The sequence below is a fragment of the Prionailurus viverrinus genome, chromosome B1 (assembly GCF_022837055.1).
Source record: "Prionailurus viverrinus isolate Anna chromosome B1, UM_Priviv_1.0, whole genome shotgun sequence".
NCBI lineage: Eukaryota > Metazoa > Chordata > Mammalia > Carnivora > Felidae > Prionailurus > Prionailurus viverrinus.
This window is the reverse complement of record NC_062564.1, coordinates 150,567,820-150,585,384: the sequence shown is the minus strand read 5'-3', so window position 1 is coordinate 150,585,384 and position 17,565 is coordinate 150,567,820. Positions and strand designations below refer to the sequence as shown.

The 17,565-nt window shown below is 36.2% G+C and overlaps 1 protein-coding gene across 1 annotated transcript in view; it reads right to left on the bottom strand.

Annotated features, from left to right (window-relative positions):
• Positions 1 to 4,213: 4,213 nt before the first annotated feature.
• TMPRSS11A (transmembrane serine protease 11A) overlaps positions 4,214 to 17,565 on the bottom strand; it is a 52,835-nt gene continuing 39,483 nt past the window's right edge. Inside the window, exons 9-11 of the mRNA XM_047857615.1 lie at positions 10,846 to 11,105; positions 6,157 to 6,299; positions 4,214 to 4,375 (exon numbers count right to left, since the gene is read on the bottom strand). Coding sequence (XP_047713571.1) covers positions 4,214 to 4,375; positions 6,157 to 6,299; positions 10,846 to 11,105 — 565 coding nt within the window. The remainder of the gene's footprint in view (positions 4,376 to 6,156; positions 6,300 to 10,845; positions 11,106 to 17,565) is intronic.

The following is a 17,565-nucleotide window of genomic DNA, read 5'->3' as shown; positions in this document are numbered from 1 at the left end:
GTGCAATGCAGAGTAAAGTATGAGAAATGCTTTAGAGGGGGAACAAAAAACCTCCAAAAGCTTTTGAATGGATAGTAATTTTATCTGTAATAATAAAAGTATTCTTGGTAGAGGTGATATTTGGGTTAGACCTCCTAGAGCGAAGAGAACATTGCATGACCAGAGAGGAGAATGTATTCAGGATATAAAGTGTAACATTCAGAGTTATGGACACTGAACACAAGCAAAACAAAAAGTCTGTTGGTTGTTAGCAGATTGTAAAAGGTATCTAAATCCATGGTGATATGGATTTAGACTCTGTCAGGGAAAGAGAAAATCAGTGATGATTTGAGTGAGTGGGAATAATGTTATTGAATAGCATCATAACTGAACTGCAATTTGCTAAATGGACAGAGTAGGGAGAAACTGAAGGTGGGAAGAGCAGTGGGGGTAGGTGAGATAATAATAATATGATGTTAATAATTGTGGATTATTATTCTAGAAAGTGCTATAGGCACTGCAGGTCATGGCCTGCTAGGTTTTAAAATTAACTTACTTTGTGGGGTAAACATTAAACAATTTGAAATAGAGGGGCACCTGGGTTGCTCAGTCAGGCAAGTCCGACTCTTGATTTTGGTTCAGGTCATGATCTCACGGTTTCATGACTTCAAGCCCCATGCTGGGCTCTGCACTGGCAGTGTGGAGACTGCTTGGGATTCTCTGTCTCCTCTCTCTCTCCCCCTCCCCCATTTGTGCTGTCTCTGTCTCTCTCAAAATAAATAAACTTTAAACTAAAGTAAAATAAAATGTTGGGCACTTGGGTGGCTCAGTTGGTTGAGCATCCGACTTTGGCTCAGGTCATGATCTCACAGTTTGTGAATTTGAACCCCATATGGGGCTTGCTGCTGTCAGCCTGTCAGGGTAGAGCCTGCTTCAGATCCTCTGTCCCCCTCTCTCTGCCCCTTCCCCACTTGAGCTCTCTCAAAAATAAACAAATATTAAAAAAAAATAAAATAAATGTTAAGTGTTCATACCCTTTAAAAAATTGAAATAGAATAGAAAATATTGGATTTTATTGCACTAAGGCAACTACTATTTTATGAAACTTCTGTGTCAATTTTTAATATATATGTATTTATTTATGTATTTATGGAGCTGTGATGTGAAATATATTTTCTACTGTGGATTGTGGTCAAGATAGAGAGACTATACAAGAGGCTGTATTTATAAAAGTCTGTCTTTATGGTAATGGTTAATGGGGCTCCACAAATATAGTCTAGGCAGGGGTATGAGAGAAATCCTTCAAGCACATTGTGTATAGGGAGCTCAGTCTGTATTTGAAATAGCCACTGACATATTCTGCTATTTCTTTTAGAAACATGATAGTGAATGTTCAGTTTGATCAGGAGACCATAACTTTTGAATACTCAATGTCATAATTTTGAGGTATCTCTTAGTTTCTAACATGACCAAATGCCTTCAGAACAGCAGTTCTCAACAGGGAACACTTTGCTCCTTTGGGGACATTTGTCAACATGTGGAGACATTTTTGGTTATCACAATTTGGGAGGAAGGAGTGTGTTGTAGGCATCTAGTTGACAGAGGCCAGGGGAGCTGCTAAATATTCCGTGCACAGGACAGCCCCTCACAGTAAAGAATGAACTGGGCCAAAACGTCAAAAGTGCCAAGGTTGAGAAATTCTGCTTCAGAATCACTCAAACTAGTTATTTAAAAGAAATGCAATTTGTAAGAGCAGTTGAAAGATTCATGCTAAGATTTGGCCTAACACAGATTCAGTGATATTATTTGTAGAATGCTCTGACCATTATTTATTATTAAATTTAAAATGATATAACAACATTTGCTTGTTTTTAAGCCAGAATGATATGCTGCCCAAAACAGTTTAGCAATACAAAGTTTGTAACTCTAATATCATTTCTTGAATCTTAACATCGAAAGTCAGAATTATATACTACTACCATAATATTGACTAACGTATAAGCCTATGTATGTTTTTACATATGAAGAAGCAACTTTATCTTGAAGTGAGTTCAGAGAATTGGCAGTCAGCTGCCCAAGTGAATCATATCATTTAAAACTTTTACATTTAGGTCTATGACACATCTTGAGTTAATTTTGTGAAAGGTGTAAGGTCTGCATCAAGATTCATTTTTGGTTTGTGGATGTCTTGTTTTTCCGGTACCATTTGTTGAAAAGACTATTCTTTCTCCACTGAACTGCCTTTGCTCTTTTGTCAAAGATCAATTGGTGTTATATATATATGACTCTACTTCTGGGCTCTCTATTCTGTTGAATTGATTTATCTATTCTTTTACCAAAAACCTGCACACAATGTTTATAGCAGCTTAGTCATAATTGCCAAAACTTGAAAGCAACAGAGATGTCCTTCGATAGGTGAATGGATAAACAAATTGTGTGGTACATCCATACAATGGTATATCATTCAGCAATAATGAGCTATCAAGTCACAAAAAGACACATAGGAACATAAATGGGTAACATTAAGTGAAAAATAAGAGTTCTAATTTAAAATAGATTCAATAGAAGTCACTGAAATTCTTATAGATCTGATTATTCCAATAAATATATGTGATCATAAAGAGACTTTGTAAGGAAAAGGGCATGTGAAATTGGTACCTCAGTTCTAGGCCCACTGGGCATACAAACTACCTACAGGTTTACCACGTCATTGACATTTCCTGTCTTCAGTTATCTGAACCATAGGTGTGTTGGCCTGAATGACTCACAGTCTTCTTCAACCTTTAAAATTCTGTGAGTCTAGTTTATGGATTTGTGTGTGTGTGTGTGTGTGTGTGTGTGTGTGTGAATAAATTGTTAGTCTCTTTTAGATTATTGTAGGATTAGTTTCATGCCTTATCAATAGCCCACGGGGAGACATTATTATAAAGTAACTCAATTTTTCTATGGTTTGGCTTATATTTGGACTTATATTTGACTTATAGTTATAGAATATAAATTATATTTATATGAATAAATACAGTCTCTGCCCACAAACCTGATATTCCGCTGACCTTGTCAGGGAGTCAGTTTCCACAAAGCCTTCATTTAATTGTACCATGGAATACCCAAGCCTGACTCTCCTAATGTCTTCATGAGACACTTAGGGGCTTTTTTTCAGATTACTTTGTTTATGTGTTCTGTGCAGTAGGTCCTTGAAATTTACATTTCATTTTTTTTTAACTAGTGTTTCATGGTTGCAATAGTTAGGCTACTGCCACAAGCCCTAGGAGATAATTGGCTGCATCAATTCAAAGATATAAATGTTTCTTTCTATGTAGAAGGACAAACTCATTGATTCTTCAACATATTAGGGAATTCTCATTTTTCTAGGCATTTAACCTTACAATAATGTAAAGAACTACCTCCTAGAGGTTCAAACATGTAAATGCATCTATGAAAACGTCAAATTTTTGTGCCATTGTTTTGGAATGACTCATGAAGTTACCATCACCTTCCCCCCAGGTTTTGTAACAAAGATACATTTGTGACTAATTATTATGTGCACTCATTTATTAATCAGGCTTTCTTTGCATATATCTAAGGGTGGGGATATTTCTCTTTTTTTCTGTGTGTGTGTGTGTGTGTGTGTGTGTGTTAAAAAATCACCAAAAATAGGGAGGTTTCATAGTAAAAATGGTTACAAGATCTCTGGCCTGATTTATCACCATATTTTGTTTCCTAGATATAACTTTTTTCGAGGATCCTTCTAAAGGGTTTATAAGTAGAAAATGTATTAAATAAAAAAAATCTCTTTGGAAAACTTGGAATAATAAAGAAACAGAAAAAAGTATTTGTGAGCTCAGGAGAAATGATTAGACATTATATAACATTTCCCTGAATTCTTTAAGAGATTAAAAGGTTTCTCACTTAAGGAGACACCCTTGACAAAGATGTTCCAAAAATCCAGATTATTTTCAAAAATTTGCATTACACCTCTTTTATATTCCAATTTGCATGATGTAAAGAGTTGAGTATCTCTGCTGTATTCTTCCAGCCAGGATAAATTGACCCACGACTTTACAAATTTATAAGGATTTAAATCCCTTATAAATTGACTATGTGTTGATTAAAGTGATTTTAAAATAAATCACATCATTTAATTTCACTTCATTGTACTGTATTCACTAAACATTTAAATTCTCATACATGTATAGCTTGCTTAAAGCTGTCAATATTTAACTTTTATAGAGAATTAGAGGCCTGTTTTTGAAGTGATCCAGTTTCGGTAATAAGCCACTTCTGTGTAGACTCCAGGTTTGTTCTTTTGACCACAGTTATCTCCCCAGCTCACGATTCCAATGAGATACCAGGTGTCTTTAAAATCCTTTATAACTAAGGGTCCCCCAGAATCACCCTGAAAATAAAAGAGAGAAATAAAATTACCTAAATATAGAACTTATTACTTAAAATATTCTGATGAAGCACATATTTTATTATAGACAGCATATTTATTGATTACCAATTACAGAACAATTAATTGAAACATGGATTTCAAAAGTTATAAAAACTTTAAACTTCAGTTTCCACATTTTAATTTTCTCAGATTTATAGACATATAAATGACAAATATAATTGTATATAGTTAAAATGTACAATGTGATATTTAACATACATACACACACACATATATATATATATATATATATATATAATTTGTGAAATGATTACCACAATCAGTTTTATTAACACATCTATCATTTCACATAGTTATTGTGTGTGTGTGTGTGTGTGTGTGTGTGTGTGTATGTGTGTGTGTGTGTGTAGAATGCCTAGGGTCTACTGGCAAATTTCAAATACACAACACAGAAAGTCTAGTTGGTGTTGGTTTTCTCCTGGCTCGAAGCAGGGTTCTTGGATCTCTGTTTTATCAGACAGACTAATCCCCTCATCACGCACCTCAGTTATAATTGCTGTATTCATGTCTTGGACCCTGTCCTTGAGTCTTTTCTCAATAACTTTCCCAGTTTTTCTGTGTCTAGAGCTTTGTTTTACTACTCGCACAGTCATGGAGTAGGAATTTTACCTCTGCTTCCCAATCTAGTGAAATCTCCTTATGACCACCTCCTTCCCGAGGCATATCACGAATCTCACCACTTGCCTAGATTCTCATATCCTGTCTGCTCCTGGACTCCTGTCACCACCTTTCCCTTCTCCGTCATGGCTTGGACCTCTCTGTGCATTCTCTGAATTCTAGCTGCCTCTCTCCTCTTTCTCAGCAACTGAGGCTGGATATGTACCCGATTCCGCTCTTGCCCAGCCTATATGCTACAAAACTCCCTGTTCCTTTCTGACAGAGGTTTACATGTGTAATTTATGGGACTCAGGGCAGAGCTTTCTGCCACCTGACATCAAAACAACTTCCATTATTTCATCACGTACAATCATCTCCTTGAAGTTTTCAAGAATCTCATGTTATAAAGCAAGTACCTACAGGAAGAAACATACTTTATACCTTCATCAGAAAACGTACATCCAGGATAGCTATTAGCAGAGGAAGGCACTGGAAAGGGCACCAGGCCTAATCCACCTTCTCACTCAGTGTTAACTGCCTCTCGCCCTCTCATTCTCCTTATGCTGAGAGCCAACAGATTACTTAGAATTCCCTCAAATATGAATTATAATTTCATACCTTCATTATTTTTGCTATGCTCTTTCTATGTATAGAAAAATAATAGTATTTTCTTGTTGTATAACTGCTAAGTGCCATTTATGCTTCAGGCCTCATTTAAGTGTGATTTCTCTGATATTTGCTGTAAAATTGTTCCCTTCGCACTAAAGATATTTGCTCTCCATTATATCATTTAAAACATCTCATCATAGCTCATTGTTCATGATGATTTCCTTTCTAGATGAGACCCCTTTAAGAAAAGGGACTCTGCTGTATGAACCTTTGGACTTGTGGTATTAAGAAAATTTAATTTGGTTGGTTAGTTTGTTTGATAGCTTAAAAGAAATGCTGCTTATATAATTTTGCTTAATAAAACATCCACAAATGTTTGTGTTGTGAAATATGCATTTAGAAATTACTGAACTGACAAAATATCTATATTGGTACAAACATAAAGAACATTGAATATTTCTTGAAAGAGATAAAAAATATTTTGAGTTAATGATATCAAAATAATTTCTACCTACCCTGCAGGCATCATAAATTCCTTCCAGATATCCAGCACAAAACATTCCAGATTTTATATCATGGCCATATATGTGTGGTTGTTTGCACACATCATCACTTATGATTTTCAGTCTGGCTTCTCGAAGATTATTTTGGGATTCCCCTTAAGGGAAAACAAAGTAATTTTAGTGTTTACAATCAACATCCTTAGCTAGAAAGAAGTGAGTGGACTTTTTTCCTAATCGAACCTATTTCATATTAAAACTGTCAATACAAAATGAAGTTAATATAAACAGCTTCTAGAGAATAAATCTGTCTTTAAAATCTGGCACATTTAAATGATAATTATTGCCCTTATCATATTTTTGTAAATACCTATACTTGTAAGAAAAACATTTTGTGTCTTTTTCTGGAAAACCTTTGTACATTTACTTTATTTTTATTATTTTATTTCATCTTTTTTTAATGTTTATTACTGAGAGACAGAGAGAGACAGAGCATGAGCAGAGAGGGGCAGAGACAGAGGGAGATGCAGAATCCAAAGCAGGCTCCAGGCTTTGAGCTGTCAGCACAGAGCCAGATGAGGGGCTCAAACTCACAAACTGCAGGATCATGACCTGAGCTGAAGTTGGACACCTAACTGACTGAGCTACCCAGGCGCCCCTATTTTATTTTATCTTAATTCTAGTATAGTTAACACAGTGTCATGTTAGTTTTAGGTGCACAATTTAGTGATTCACCTCTTCCATGCATCACCCGGTGCTCATCACAACAAGTGCATTTCTTAATCCCCATTGCCTATTTTATCTATCCCCTCTCCCACCTCTCTCTGGTAACCATCAGTTAAGAGTCTGTTTCTTGGTCTGTTTCTTTCTTTTTTTCCTTTGCTCCTTTGTTTGTGTGTGTCTTACTTAAATCCCACATATGAGTGAAATCATATGGTGTTCGTCTTTCTCTGACAGAATTATTTGGCTTAGCATCGTACTTTTTCTTTAAACCAATCCATTTATATATATATATAGGTAGGAAAGCACTCATTTTTAAAAATACAGTTTGTATTTGTGGATTCCAGATTGTTTCTAGAAACTTGTCAGGTTTAGATAGTTTCCTCCCTTGGCTTGATAAAATAACTAAAATACTGTGTACATTTATTTTATCCTTTACATTTTATGAAGAACTTTTACATATATAATGACATTTAAAGTCAATGATTTAATTTCTAATGTATTACAATTTTGGGACTCCAGAGTATAAACTAGATCCTGAGTTGTAGAACCCAATGTTATGACAGGAAGATAACTGCCTCTGGTGGAAACAAAGAATATCACAAGCATTCGGGGATTCTTTATATCAAACCACATACTGGTCAGGAAACTGACATGTGGTAGACAGAATCTACAATGATTTCCAAGATTCCTATATGACCTCCTCCCCTGCTTCGGCCTCCAAGTGTGGATGGGATCTGTGAATATAATGGATGTCATTCTCATGATTAGGTTATGTTACATGGCACAGGTAAGGGAATTCTCTGGATGTAATCAGTTTGACATTGAGTTCATCAAAAGGGAGATTATCCAAGGTGGGCCTGACCTAATGAGGTGAACCTCATTTTCAAAAGGGTTTAGGCCTTCCCTGAGTTCAGAGACTTTTTCCTAATGGTTTTGAAGAAGCAAGCTGCTATGAGTTCTATAGCTGCAAGAAACTGTATTCCATAGCAACCAGTGACCTTGAAAGAGAACCCCGAGCTGCAGATTGAGACCACAACTCCAGTGGACACCTTGCTTGCTGTTTTGTGATACCTTGAAAAGAGGACCTAGCTAAGCTGTGTCTGAAATTCTGACCCATGGAAACTGTGAAAGAATAAATGCTTGCTGTTTGAAGTTGTTAAATTTGTGGTAATTTGTTACACAGAAATGGGAAACTAATAGACATACCAATTTTAGTAGAATACCAGTTCAGGATTTATTTCTGGAGAGGTGATTACTGAAGTGTTTAAAAAGTGCTTAAGTTATTCTGTTCTTTGAATAAATTGGTGTTTTGTCTTTTTTTTTTTTTTTTCCTACGACACTGTCAGTTAGAAAAATTCATGTCCAGTGTCAGGAATGGTAAAGTGAAATTGACAATCTACATATTGTACCTGACAATATAAATTTATAACTTTTTCAGAAAACTGGTTTGCAAAATTTATAAAAAACACAGCACATAAATTCCAGGCATCCCTGAACTATTTCTCAACTATTGTGGGAATGCTTAATGATGTTTCTCACAAAGTATTGTTTTTTAAAAGAGTCAGCCTTTTATTTCACTAATTTTCTCTATTTTTTCTTAATTTTGACTTTATTCATTTATACCTATCATTATTTCCTTCCTTTTGCTTGTTTTAGGCTTATTTTGCTCTTTATTTCTGATTTAAGTAAGAACTTAGATTATTGATTTGAGAATTTTCTTCTTTTCTAATGTCTTCAGTTGCTATAAATTTCCCTCTCTGCATTGTTTTAGCTACATCCTGCGCATATTGATGTTGTTTTCTTTTTCATTTTCAGTCTTTTGTATACTTAAAATTTTCTTTAAGACTTCCTCTGTAACCTATGTATTATTTAGAAGGGTATTGTTTAATTTCTAAGCAGTTAGAGATTTTTCTGTTCTCTTTCTGCTGATGGTTTCTAGTTTGCTTTCATTATGATCAGACAGATACTGTGTATGATTTCAGTTCTTTAAAGTTGTTGAAGATTGTATTATGGAGCTAGATATGATCTACTTTTGGTCAGTATTGGTGAATATTTTATGGATGCTTGAAAAAAATGGGTTCAGCTTTGGGTTCTATACATGCCATTTAGATTCCATTGCTACTCAAAAAGTATTACGGCAGGTATATTTCTGCCAACCTCAAACTCCAGGCCAGAACTGATTCTTCCCACCAAACCAAAGGGAAAATGAAGTGCCCCTCCCATCATCATGAAGCAGGGAGTGTAAATTCTATATTGTAAGAAAACCCATCAGAGAGAGTGCAGACATAGAGGTGTTATGCTTACAGCTCTACTCAGCTTCCCTGCGATTAGTAAGATATGAATAATTTCTGTGATTGGTAATATGGCTGTAAAGAAAGCCATACATATCTCAGTTTGTGTAATAGTAATGAAACCATATGAGACACCTGGAAAAAAATCTAGAGACCATCAAGACTATTCTTGGGTACATTAGTGAAAGATATTCCTAGTTCCTTAGTGGAGACTAAGAATTAACGGTTTATTCTTTAGGGTTTTTATATATAAAGGAATTGTACAGAGCTCTGTGAATGGATTTTGTCATTCCCAGAAAGGCTTTTCTTTATCTTCTTACGCCCAGAGTTAAGGAAACTCTCTTGCTGTTGTTATGTGTAAGTACCTAGACCAGATTTTACAATCCAGAGTGTACCTGACTATGCCAAAAAAGCATTCAAAAACAAAATCATTTTTACTTATTAGAAGTGTAAGGTTGGGGCGCCTGGGTGGCGCAGTCGGTTAAGCATCCGACTTCAGCCAGGTCACGATCTCGCGGTCCGTGAGTTCGAGCCCTGCGTCAGGCTCTGGGCTGATGGCTCAGAGCCTGGAGCCTGTTTCCAATTCTGTGTCTCCCTCTCTCTCTGCCCCTCCCCCGTTCATGCTCTGTCTCTCTCTGTCCCAAAGAAAAAATAAATAAACGTTGAAAAAAAAATAAAAAAAAAAAAGAAGTGTAAGGTAGTAAGTATATCAAGTTAAATCAGTTTAGAGAGAGCCATGGAAGCTTTGTTATCAGAGACGATCTCTAAATTAGCCTCTGTAATTCTGAAGCAGATTTGGCTGTAATTGGACATTATAGCTGAGAAACAGAAAAACTTGTGAAGTGACCCAGGAAAGTGAAAATGAGTAGCGGAGCAAACCAAGGGGATGAATAGATTAAAAAGGTAGAGGGGGGCTCACAGAGATGAGGCATAAAGGGAGGGAGCATTGGAGGGAAAGTGGGCATGAAGATGACAACACATCTGATGCACACCTGGCATTGCATAGACAACAGCACATAGAAATAGACTCTAGTGTTGCTGAAGGAACATTCACTTCTTTTATGTCTTCCTTGAAGCCTACCCCTTTGGAGCTCCCTCTCCCTATTCTATGTGAGTCTGACCAGGCTATCACACACCTTCCTTTCTTGGTATAGGCACAGGAGTGAGTACCTGAGTTAGTGAGTCAACCCAAGTGCCCTGGACACAAACGGGGCCAAAGGAAACCTTTTCAGGGATTAATGTAGATTCTGGCAAAGAGCAGGACGTGTTCTTCCCTCCACATCTATTAGGGGAACATGATGTAAACCTTGATGTTGTTGGCCACCTTTGACACTATGTGGAACTAGAATCCCTCCATATGAAGGCAATCTAGGGGAAAACAGAGCCAGAAATGGGAAGATTCAGAGATTCAGCATCTAATGACATACAAACTCCTGAATCCAGCTATGTCTAAAACAAGACTCATCTCCTCTCTCTTGATTTCCAAATCACAAGGGCCGAATTTGCCATTTTATTATTGTTTTTGCTTTAGTTAGTTTGAGTTGAGTTTCTGTCACTGACAAAGTAAGAGCTCTAACTAATCCAATCAAGCTGTGTGGAAATGGCTGGCAGGATATATTAATGGAGATTAGATTAAATCACACTGTCCTAAATTGGATTTAGAGCTCTGTGTCCTTTCTGAGATACCTACCACCGTAGAAAAGTGCTCCAAATCCTGTGATATAAACAGTTGAATTGGGTTGGAAGGATGCAGAGGCTTCTGGCAAACAAACCCGGCGGATGTCATTAGTAAAGGTGACCTTGGGAGAGAACTGTACAACAGCAATGTCGTACTCTCTTGCTGGGGAGTGATATCTCTCATGGACAATAATTCTTCTGATATTTCTTTTCATTAATGGAGGGTTGATTGTTGTTCCAAAGCTAACAGTCCATTGATGTGGATTTGCTTTACTGGAAAAGGTTAGAAATGCATATAAACTGTACATATAAACTGCAGCACTATAATAACTGCATGAAGGCTAATAAAAAACTCCATCTTAAAAATATTTGGTTGTATGATAGTTTCCTTTGACCTTTAAATATAGACTATTGCTATTTTGAAAGATAAACTGTATACAAATAGCATCTTAGAGCTGAAATCCAAACAAGAATTATTGAATTCTAGAACTGTAAAGCACATAAGCTATCATTCATTTATCTCTTCAGCAAATATTTGTTGAAATTCTGTATGCTAAATCTTATTTGAAGTGCTGGGATTGAAGTGGTGAACCAGACAGTAAAGGTCCCTGCTGGTGGCAGTATTCAATTCCAGTGAAGGAAAAAACCCAAAATGAATTAACAGATAAATAAATCCAAGCAGTGATAAGGGCTATGAATAAAATAAAATAGGGTAGTGGAATAGAGTACAGGGGGGTAGTTAGATAATTCTCTTTTGAGAATAGGATGTTTAGGCTGAGACATGGTTTATGGGGAATTAGCTGTGAGAAGGCAGGGAGACAAATTTCCAGACAAACTTCCCAAGGCTTACATCAGATGGGCTGCAGTTTGAGACCCAAGGGAAGAGTGGTGGGGCATGAGGCTGGCGAGGTAGGCAGGAACCAGATTTTAGAGTGTCTTATAGGTCATGGATAGTGTGTTTAGATTTTATTCAAGTGATATGGGAATTCACTGGATGATTTTAAGACAAGAGTAATGTAGTCTCATTTACATTAAAAAAAATCACATAAGTTCTTTCTGGAGAATAGATTGTTGGAAGGTAAGAGTGAATGAGGTAAAAGTTGTCAGAAGTAGGAGCGCCTGGATGCCTCAGTCAGTTAACCTTCTCACTTCAGCTCAGGTCATGATCTCACAGTTCTTGGGATCGAGCCCCACATTGGGCTCTGTGCTGAAAGCACAGAGCCTGCTTTGGATCCTCTTTATCTAAAATAAATAAACATTTAAGAAAAAAATTTGTCAGAAGTCTTGTGAAAGGTGACCAAGTATAGATGACTTCTAGCTTGTGAGCAACTTTTAGCTTGTGGGCGTGCACAACTGGCAGATCATGGTACATATGGAGATTGGAAAGGTCATTTAGTAATAAAAGATCATCTAGTAAAGCCTTTGTTTTATACATAAGGAAAATAAAACCTAGATAGGTTAAACTATTTGCCATGTATCATGTCTGCTTGCCTCTCTCTGCTCTTCTCTTTATTGGACATGGTCTCCCATCAAAATCTATTTATTAGTAGCAAGATTAGTATTCTTAACTAAGTACTTAACTAACACCGTCCATGAGGGATAAGCAGAAACAGATACTGCCCATATAGATACTTGTTCCTCAACCTAATTATTTCCTAATAGGTAGCTTTAGTCATAGAAAGAAGCATATAAACATATCATAGGGTTTAAGTCCAATTTGACAGCTGTAATTGTGTCGGGATTATTATTTTTATCTTTACGGGAACTTAAATTTAAATTTTAAATCGTGTTTTTATACACAGTTTTGATGTGCAAAAATAATGAGAAAAGCTAAATAAAAATGGTTTGTGAACACAATTGTTCATTTGCATAAATATATTGACATTTTTGTTTATAAATAAATCTCTTGTGAATTTTATTTGTGCAAATCTGCTCCCTCACCTTAGTCATACCTGGATAAACTTAATATAAATCAAGTATTTCGAACTTGGAAGTGCAAAGGACAGACCTTGAATTGCATTTACTTAAATGATCATTTCAGAACTTTCAAACAAAACCCTGATACTATTTAACACAACTTGTATTTGTTACATTGTGGACAGAAAACCTGAAAGAAACACCTGACATGAAAGATCCTAAATGAAGATTACAAATAAACTTAAAAAAATTTTAAACTGGGCCCAAATAAAAAAAAATGATAATGATAATGAGTATAAAACAGTAATTCAGATCCCCGACTAAATTGTAAAAATTGAAAGTGTGATTCCTGGGTTGGAAACTATCCCTATAAAAAGGATCTGGGAATTTTGTTGATTATTAGCTTGAAAATCGATCCACGTGATAAGAGTTCTTAAAGGGTTCAGTCAGTATAAGAGTGCAATGATATCAAACAATCTCAAACTAGGTAAGGCCATAAAGGGTCATTTGGTCCTCTCACTGACCCAGTGCTTGAAAGATGGAACTTTGCATGAGGCAGACATACATGCTTGTGTTCAATTCCACCCTCCCCTAACATTGTGACCTTGGGCAAGTTACTTAACTTTTCTTATTTTGCTCAGTGAAAAAAAAGCTTATCGAGCATTGTTTACTTAATGAGGTGAGTGTGAGTGTAAGAGTTATGTAAAATCAATCCTTTAAAAAATTTTTTTAAATGTTTATTTACTTTTGAGAGAGAAAGAGACAGCATGAGCAAGGGAGGGGCAGAAAGGGATAGAGACACTGAATCTGAAGCAGGCTCCAGGCTCTGAGCTGTCAGCACAGAGCCTGATGCAACGTGGGGCTCGAACTCACCAACCATAAGATAAGATCATGACCTGAGCCACGGTCGGAGGCTTAACTGAGTCACCCAGGTGCCCCTATGTAAAACCAATCTTAAGGATCTAATAAAAAATTTGTACCACACTAGAGCTTAATAAGTGCTAATAGTTGTTGTAAGAACACAGTCTCAGGTAGCAATTGTCTATGCTTGAACCCTTCTGCAGATGGGAACATCGCCTTTCCCTTAGAATCTCTTTCTTCACCTTAGAATCCCTTGCATATTTGAGCAGCTCTAACTATTGAAAGTTCTTCCTTGATTCCCTAATTCTCTTGCACAGGAAAGTGTCTCAGACATAGGCTTTGAATGGCAAAGTAAACCATACAGTTATATTATCACCTTTCTTTACCATTCAACACTCTATAGTTTGAGAACATTTCATTTTCTCAATTTTTCTTTGAGTGTGTTGTCCAGGACAGAACTCACTATCCCAGTCAGGATTTGACCAACAAAGAGTCTAATGTCTCCTTTATTTTGAAATCTGCATTTCTTTTAATTCAATTTAAATCATAATGTAGTTTTGTGAACAACTAACTCATAGTAGGCTATTTTCTGAAAAAAAATTTAAGCAATTTGCACATGTTAAAGCACAAATATGCTTTTGGTACTGATATACTTAGATTTTTTTGACTCAGTGTAGAGCCTTACATTTATATTTACCAAAATTAATCATTTAGTTCTTGCTTATGATTCTAACATAATTAAAGTCCTGTTGAAATTTGTTTTTCTTACCCACATTTGTTATCCTTTCCAGCATCTATCATCAGCTACTTTGTTGATTATAACTTCCACATCACCTACCAAGCCTAGAAAATACATTGTCTAGGACACAGTGCAGAATAAAGATCTTTGGTGGGCCATAAAAAACATCTGCAGTCTTTCAATAGCAATTCTTAATCATCATCCTTTAGATAGAGTTGTTCAGTTACTGAGCTAACTATAACCTTCCATTCAATTTATATTATTTTATTTTTTCAAAAGCCCTCGCATTTTACTTTGTCATTATGACATTAGTCATGCTATCTAATTTTTTAATATGTTTATTTATATTTATTTGGGAGGGGGCAGCATAGAGGCGGAGAGGAGAGAATCCCAAGCAGGCTCTGCGCTGTCAGCACAGACCCTGATGTGGGGCTCAATTGCATGAAATGTGAAATCATGACCTGAGCCAAAATCAAGAGTTGGACACTTAACTGACTGAGCCACCCAGGCACCCCAATCATACTATCTATTTTGAAGAGTGTTTTCGTTCTTGGAAGCATGATTTAAGGAAGACACTGACAAAATCAAGAACATGTAGAGGAGAAGAAGTAAGATTGTAGGATATCTGAAGCTGATGTTGTGAAATAAAGTAGTGATATTTATTTTCACGTATGGTTTTGAGATTCTCATTTATTTTATATTATCTGGCCTGAAAAAGATAAAATAAGGAATTAGTTCTCTCCATGGTTCTATGGAGAAGGAAATAAATTTGATCCCTGATGTTCCAGATAAAAAAAACAAATATCAGTGGATAAAAGTTATTAGGTTGCAGATTTGATGTTCATTGTTTTAAGGATATTTGCAAAAGTGGATCCATCTACCACAAAATTGGCTGACTTTGGAGCTAGTAAGTTCTCCTTACTTTGAGATATTCGATTCCCAACTAGGAAACTAGGGATTTCTTTGCATTCTAACATATTGGCCTGTTGAGCTCTGATGTCTTTCAAACTTTAAGAATCTAAGTCTCTATATTCAAATTTAGACTCCAGTAGACAGAATTACCATGGTATCAAAATTTGCAAATATCTTCTCCCATTTGGTGGGTTGTCTTTTTGTTTTATTTTGTTGATGGTTTCCTTCACTGTGAAAAAGTTTTTGAATAGTAGTATAGTTTTGGTATAGTTTAATTTTGCTTTTGTTTCCCTTACCTGTCTAGACATGTCTAGAAAAATGTCTACAGCTAATGTCAAAGAGATTGCTGCCTGTGTTTTCTTCTAGGAATTTTGTGGTTTCAGGTGTCACATTTAGGTCTTTAATCCATTTTGAGTTTATTTTTGTGTATGGTATAAGATGGTGGTCCAGTTTCATTCTTTTGCATGTAGCTGTCGAGTTTTCCCAGCACCATTTGTTGAAGAGACTGTCTTTTGTCCCATTGTATATTCTTGCCTCCTTTGTTGTAGATTAATGGGCCATATAATTATTGGTTTATTTCTGGGATCTTTATTCTGTTCTATTGATTTATGTGTCTATTTTTGTATCAATATCATACTGTCTTGATCACCACAACTTTGTAGTGTATCTTGAAATCTGGGATTGTGGTTCCTTCAGCCCCATTCTTTCTCAAGATGGCTTTGGTTATTTGGAGTCTTCTGCACAGTGAAGGAAACCATAAACAAAACAAAAAGGCAGCCTACTGAACGGAAGAGTATATTTACAAATGATATACCTGATAAAGGTTAATAATCAAAATATATAGAGAACTTGTACAACTCAACACCAAAAAAACAAGTGATCTAATTGAAAAATGGGCAGTATGCCCAAATAGACATTTTTCCAAAGGGGATATACAGATGGCCAACAGACACATGAAAAAATTCTCAACATCACTGGTAATCAGAGAAATGCAAATAAAAACCAAATGAGACATCACCTTATACGTGTCAGAATGAATAAAATTAAAAAGATAAGGAACAACAAGTGTTGGCCAGGTTGTGGATGAAAAGGAACCCTTAGGCATTATTGGTGAGAATGTAAATTGGTACAGCCACTTTGAAAAATCATATGGTGGTTCCTCAAAAAATTAAAAAATAGAATTACTGGGATGCCTGGGTGGCTCAATCAGTTAAGCATCTGACTCTTGATTTGGGCTCAGGGCAAGATCTCACAATTTGTGAGTTTGAGCCCTGTGGCAGGCTCAGTGCTGATGGTGGGGAGTCTGCTTGGGATTCTGTCTCTCCCTCTCTCTCTGCCCTTCCCCTGCTCCCATGTGTGGGCTCTCTCTTTCAAAATAAATAAACTTTAAAAAAATAAATAAATAAAAACAGAATTACCATATATGACCCTGTAATTCCACTACTGGGTATTTATCCAAAGAAAACAAAAACACTAATTCAAAAAGATCTATGCACCCCAAATGAAAACTATAATGAGATATCACCTCACACCTGTTAGTATGGTTAAAATCAACAACATAAGCACCACCACCTTGCCAAGAAAGGAGAACCCTCTTGCATTGTTGGTGGGAATGCAAACTGGTGCAACCACTCTGGAAAACAGTATGGAGTTTCCTCAAAAAGTTAAAAATAGAACTACCTTACGATCCAGCAATCATACTACTAGATATTTACCAAAGGATACAAAAATATGAATTCAAAGGGACACATGTACCCTGATGTTTATAGCAGCATTATCTACAATAGCTAAATTATAGAAACAGCCCAAATGTCCATTGGCTGTTGAATGGACAAAGAAGATATAGTATATATGTAATGGGATATTACTTAGCCATTTTTTGCCAAAGAAATTTCAAGCCAATCTTGCCAATTTCCAAGCTAATTTCAAGCCAAATCTTGCCATTTGCAACAACATGGATGGAGCTAGAGACTATTTTTTTTTTAAGTAGGCTTCAAGCCCAGTGCAGAGCCCAGTGCTGGGCTTGAATTCATGACAATGATCTCAAGACCTAAGCTGAGATCAAGAGTCCAACGCTTAACCAACTGAGCCACCAGTCATCCCAGAGCTGGATGGTATTATGCTAAGTGAAATAAGTCAGAGAAGGACAAATACCATGTGATTTCACTCATCTGAAGGATTTAAGAAACAAAACAAATGAACAAAGGGAAAAAGAGAGAGGCAAACCAAGAAGCAGACTCTTCACTATAGAGAACAAACTGATGGTTACCAGAGTGGAGGTGGGTGGAAGGATGTGCTTAAAAG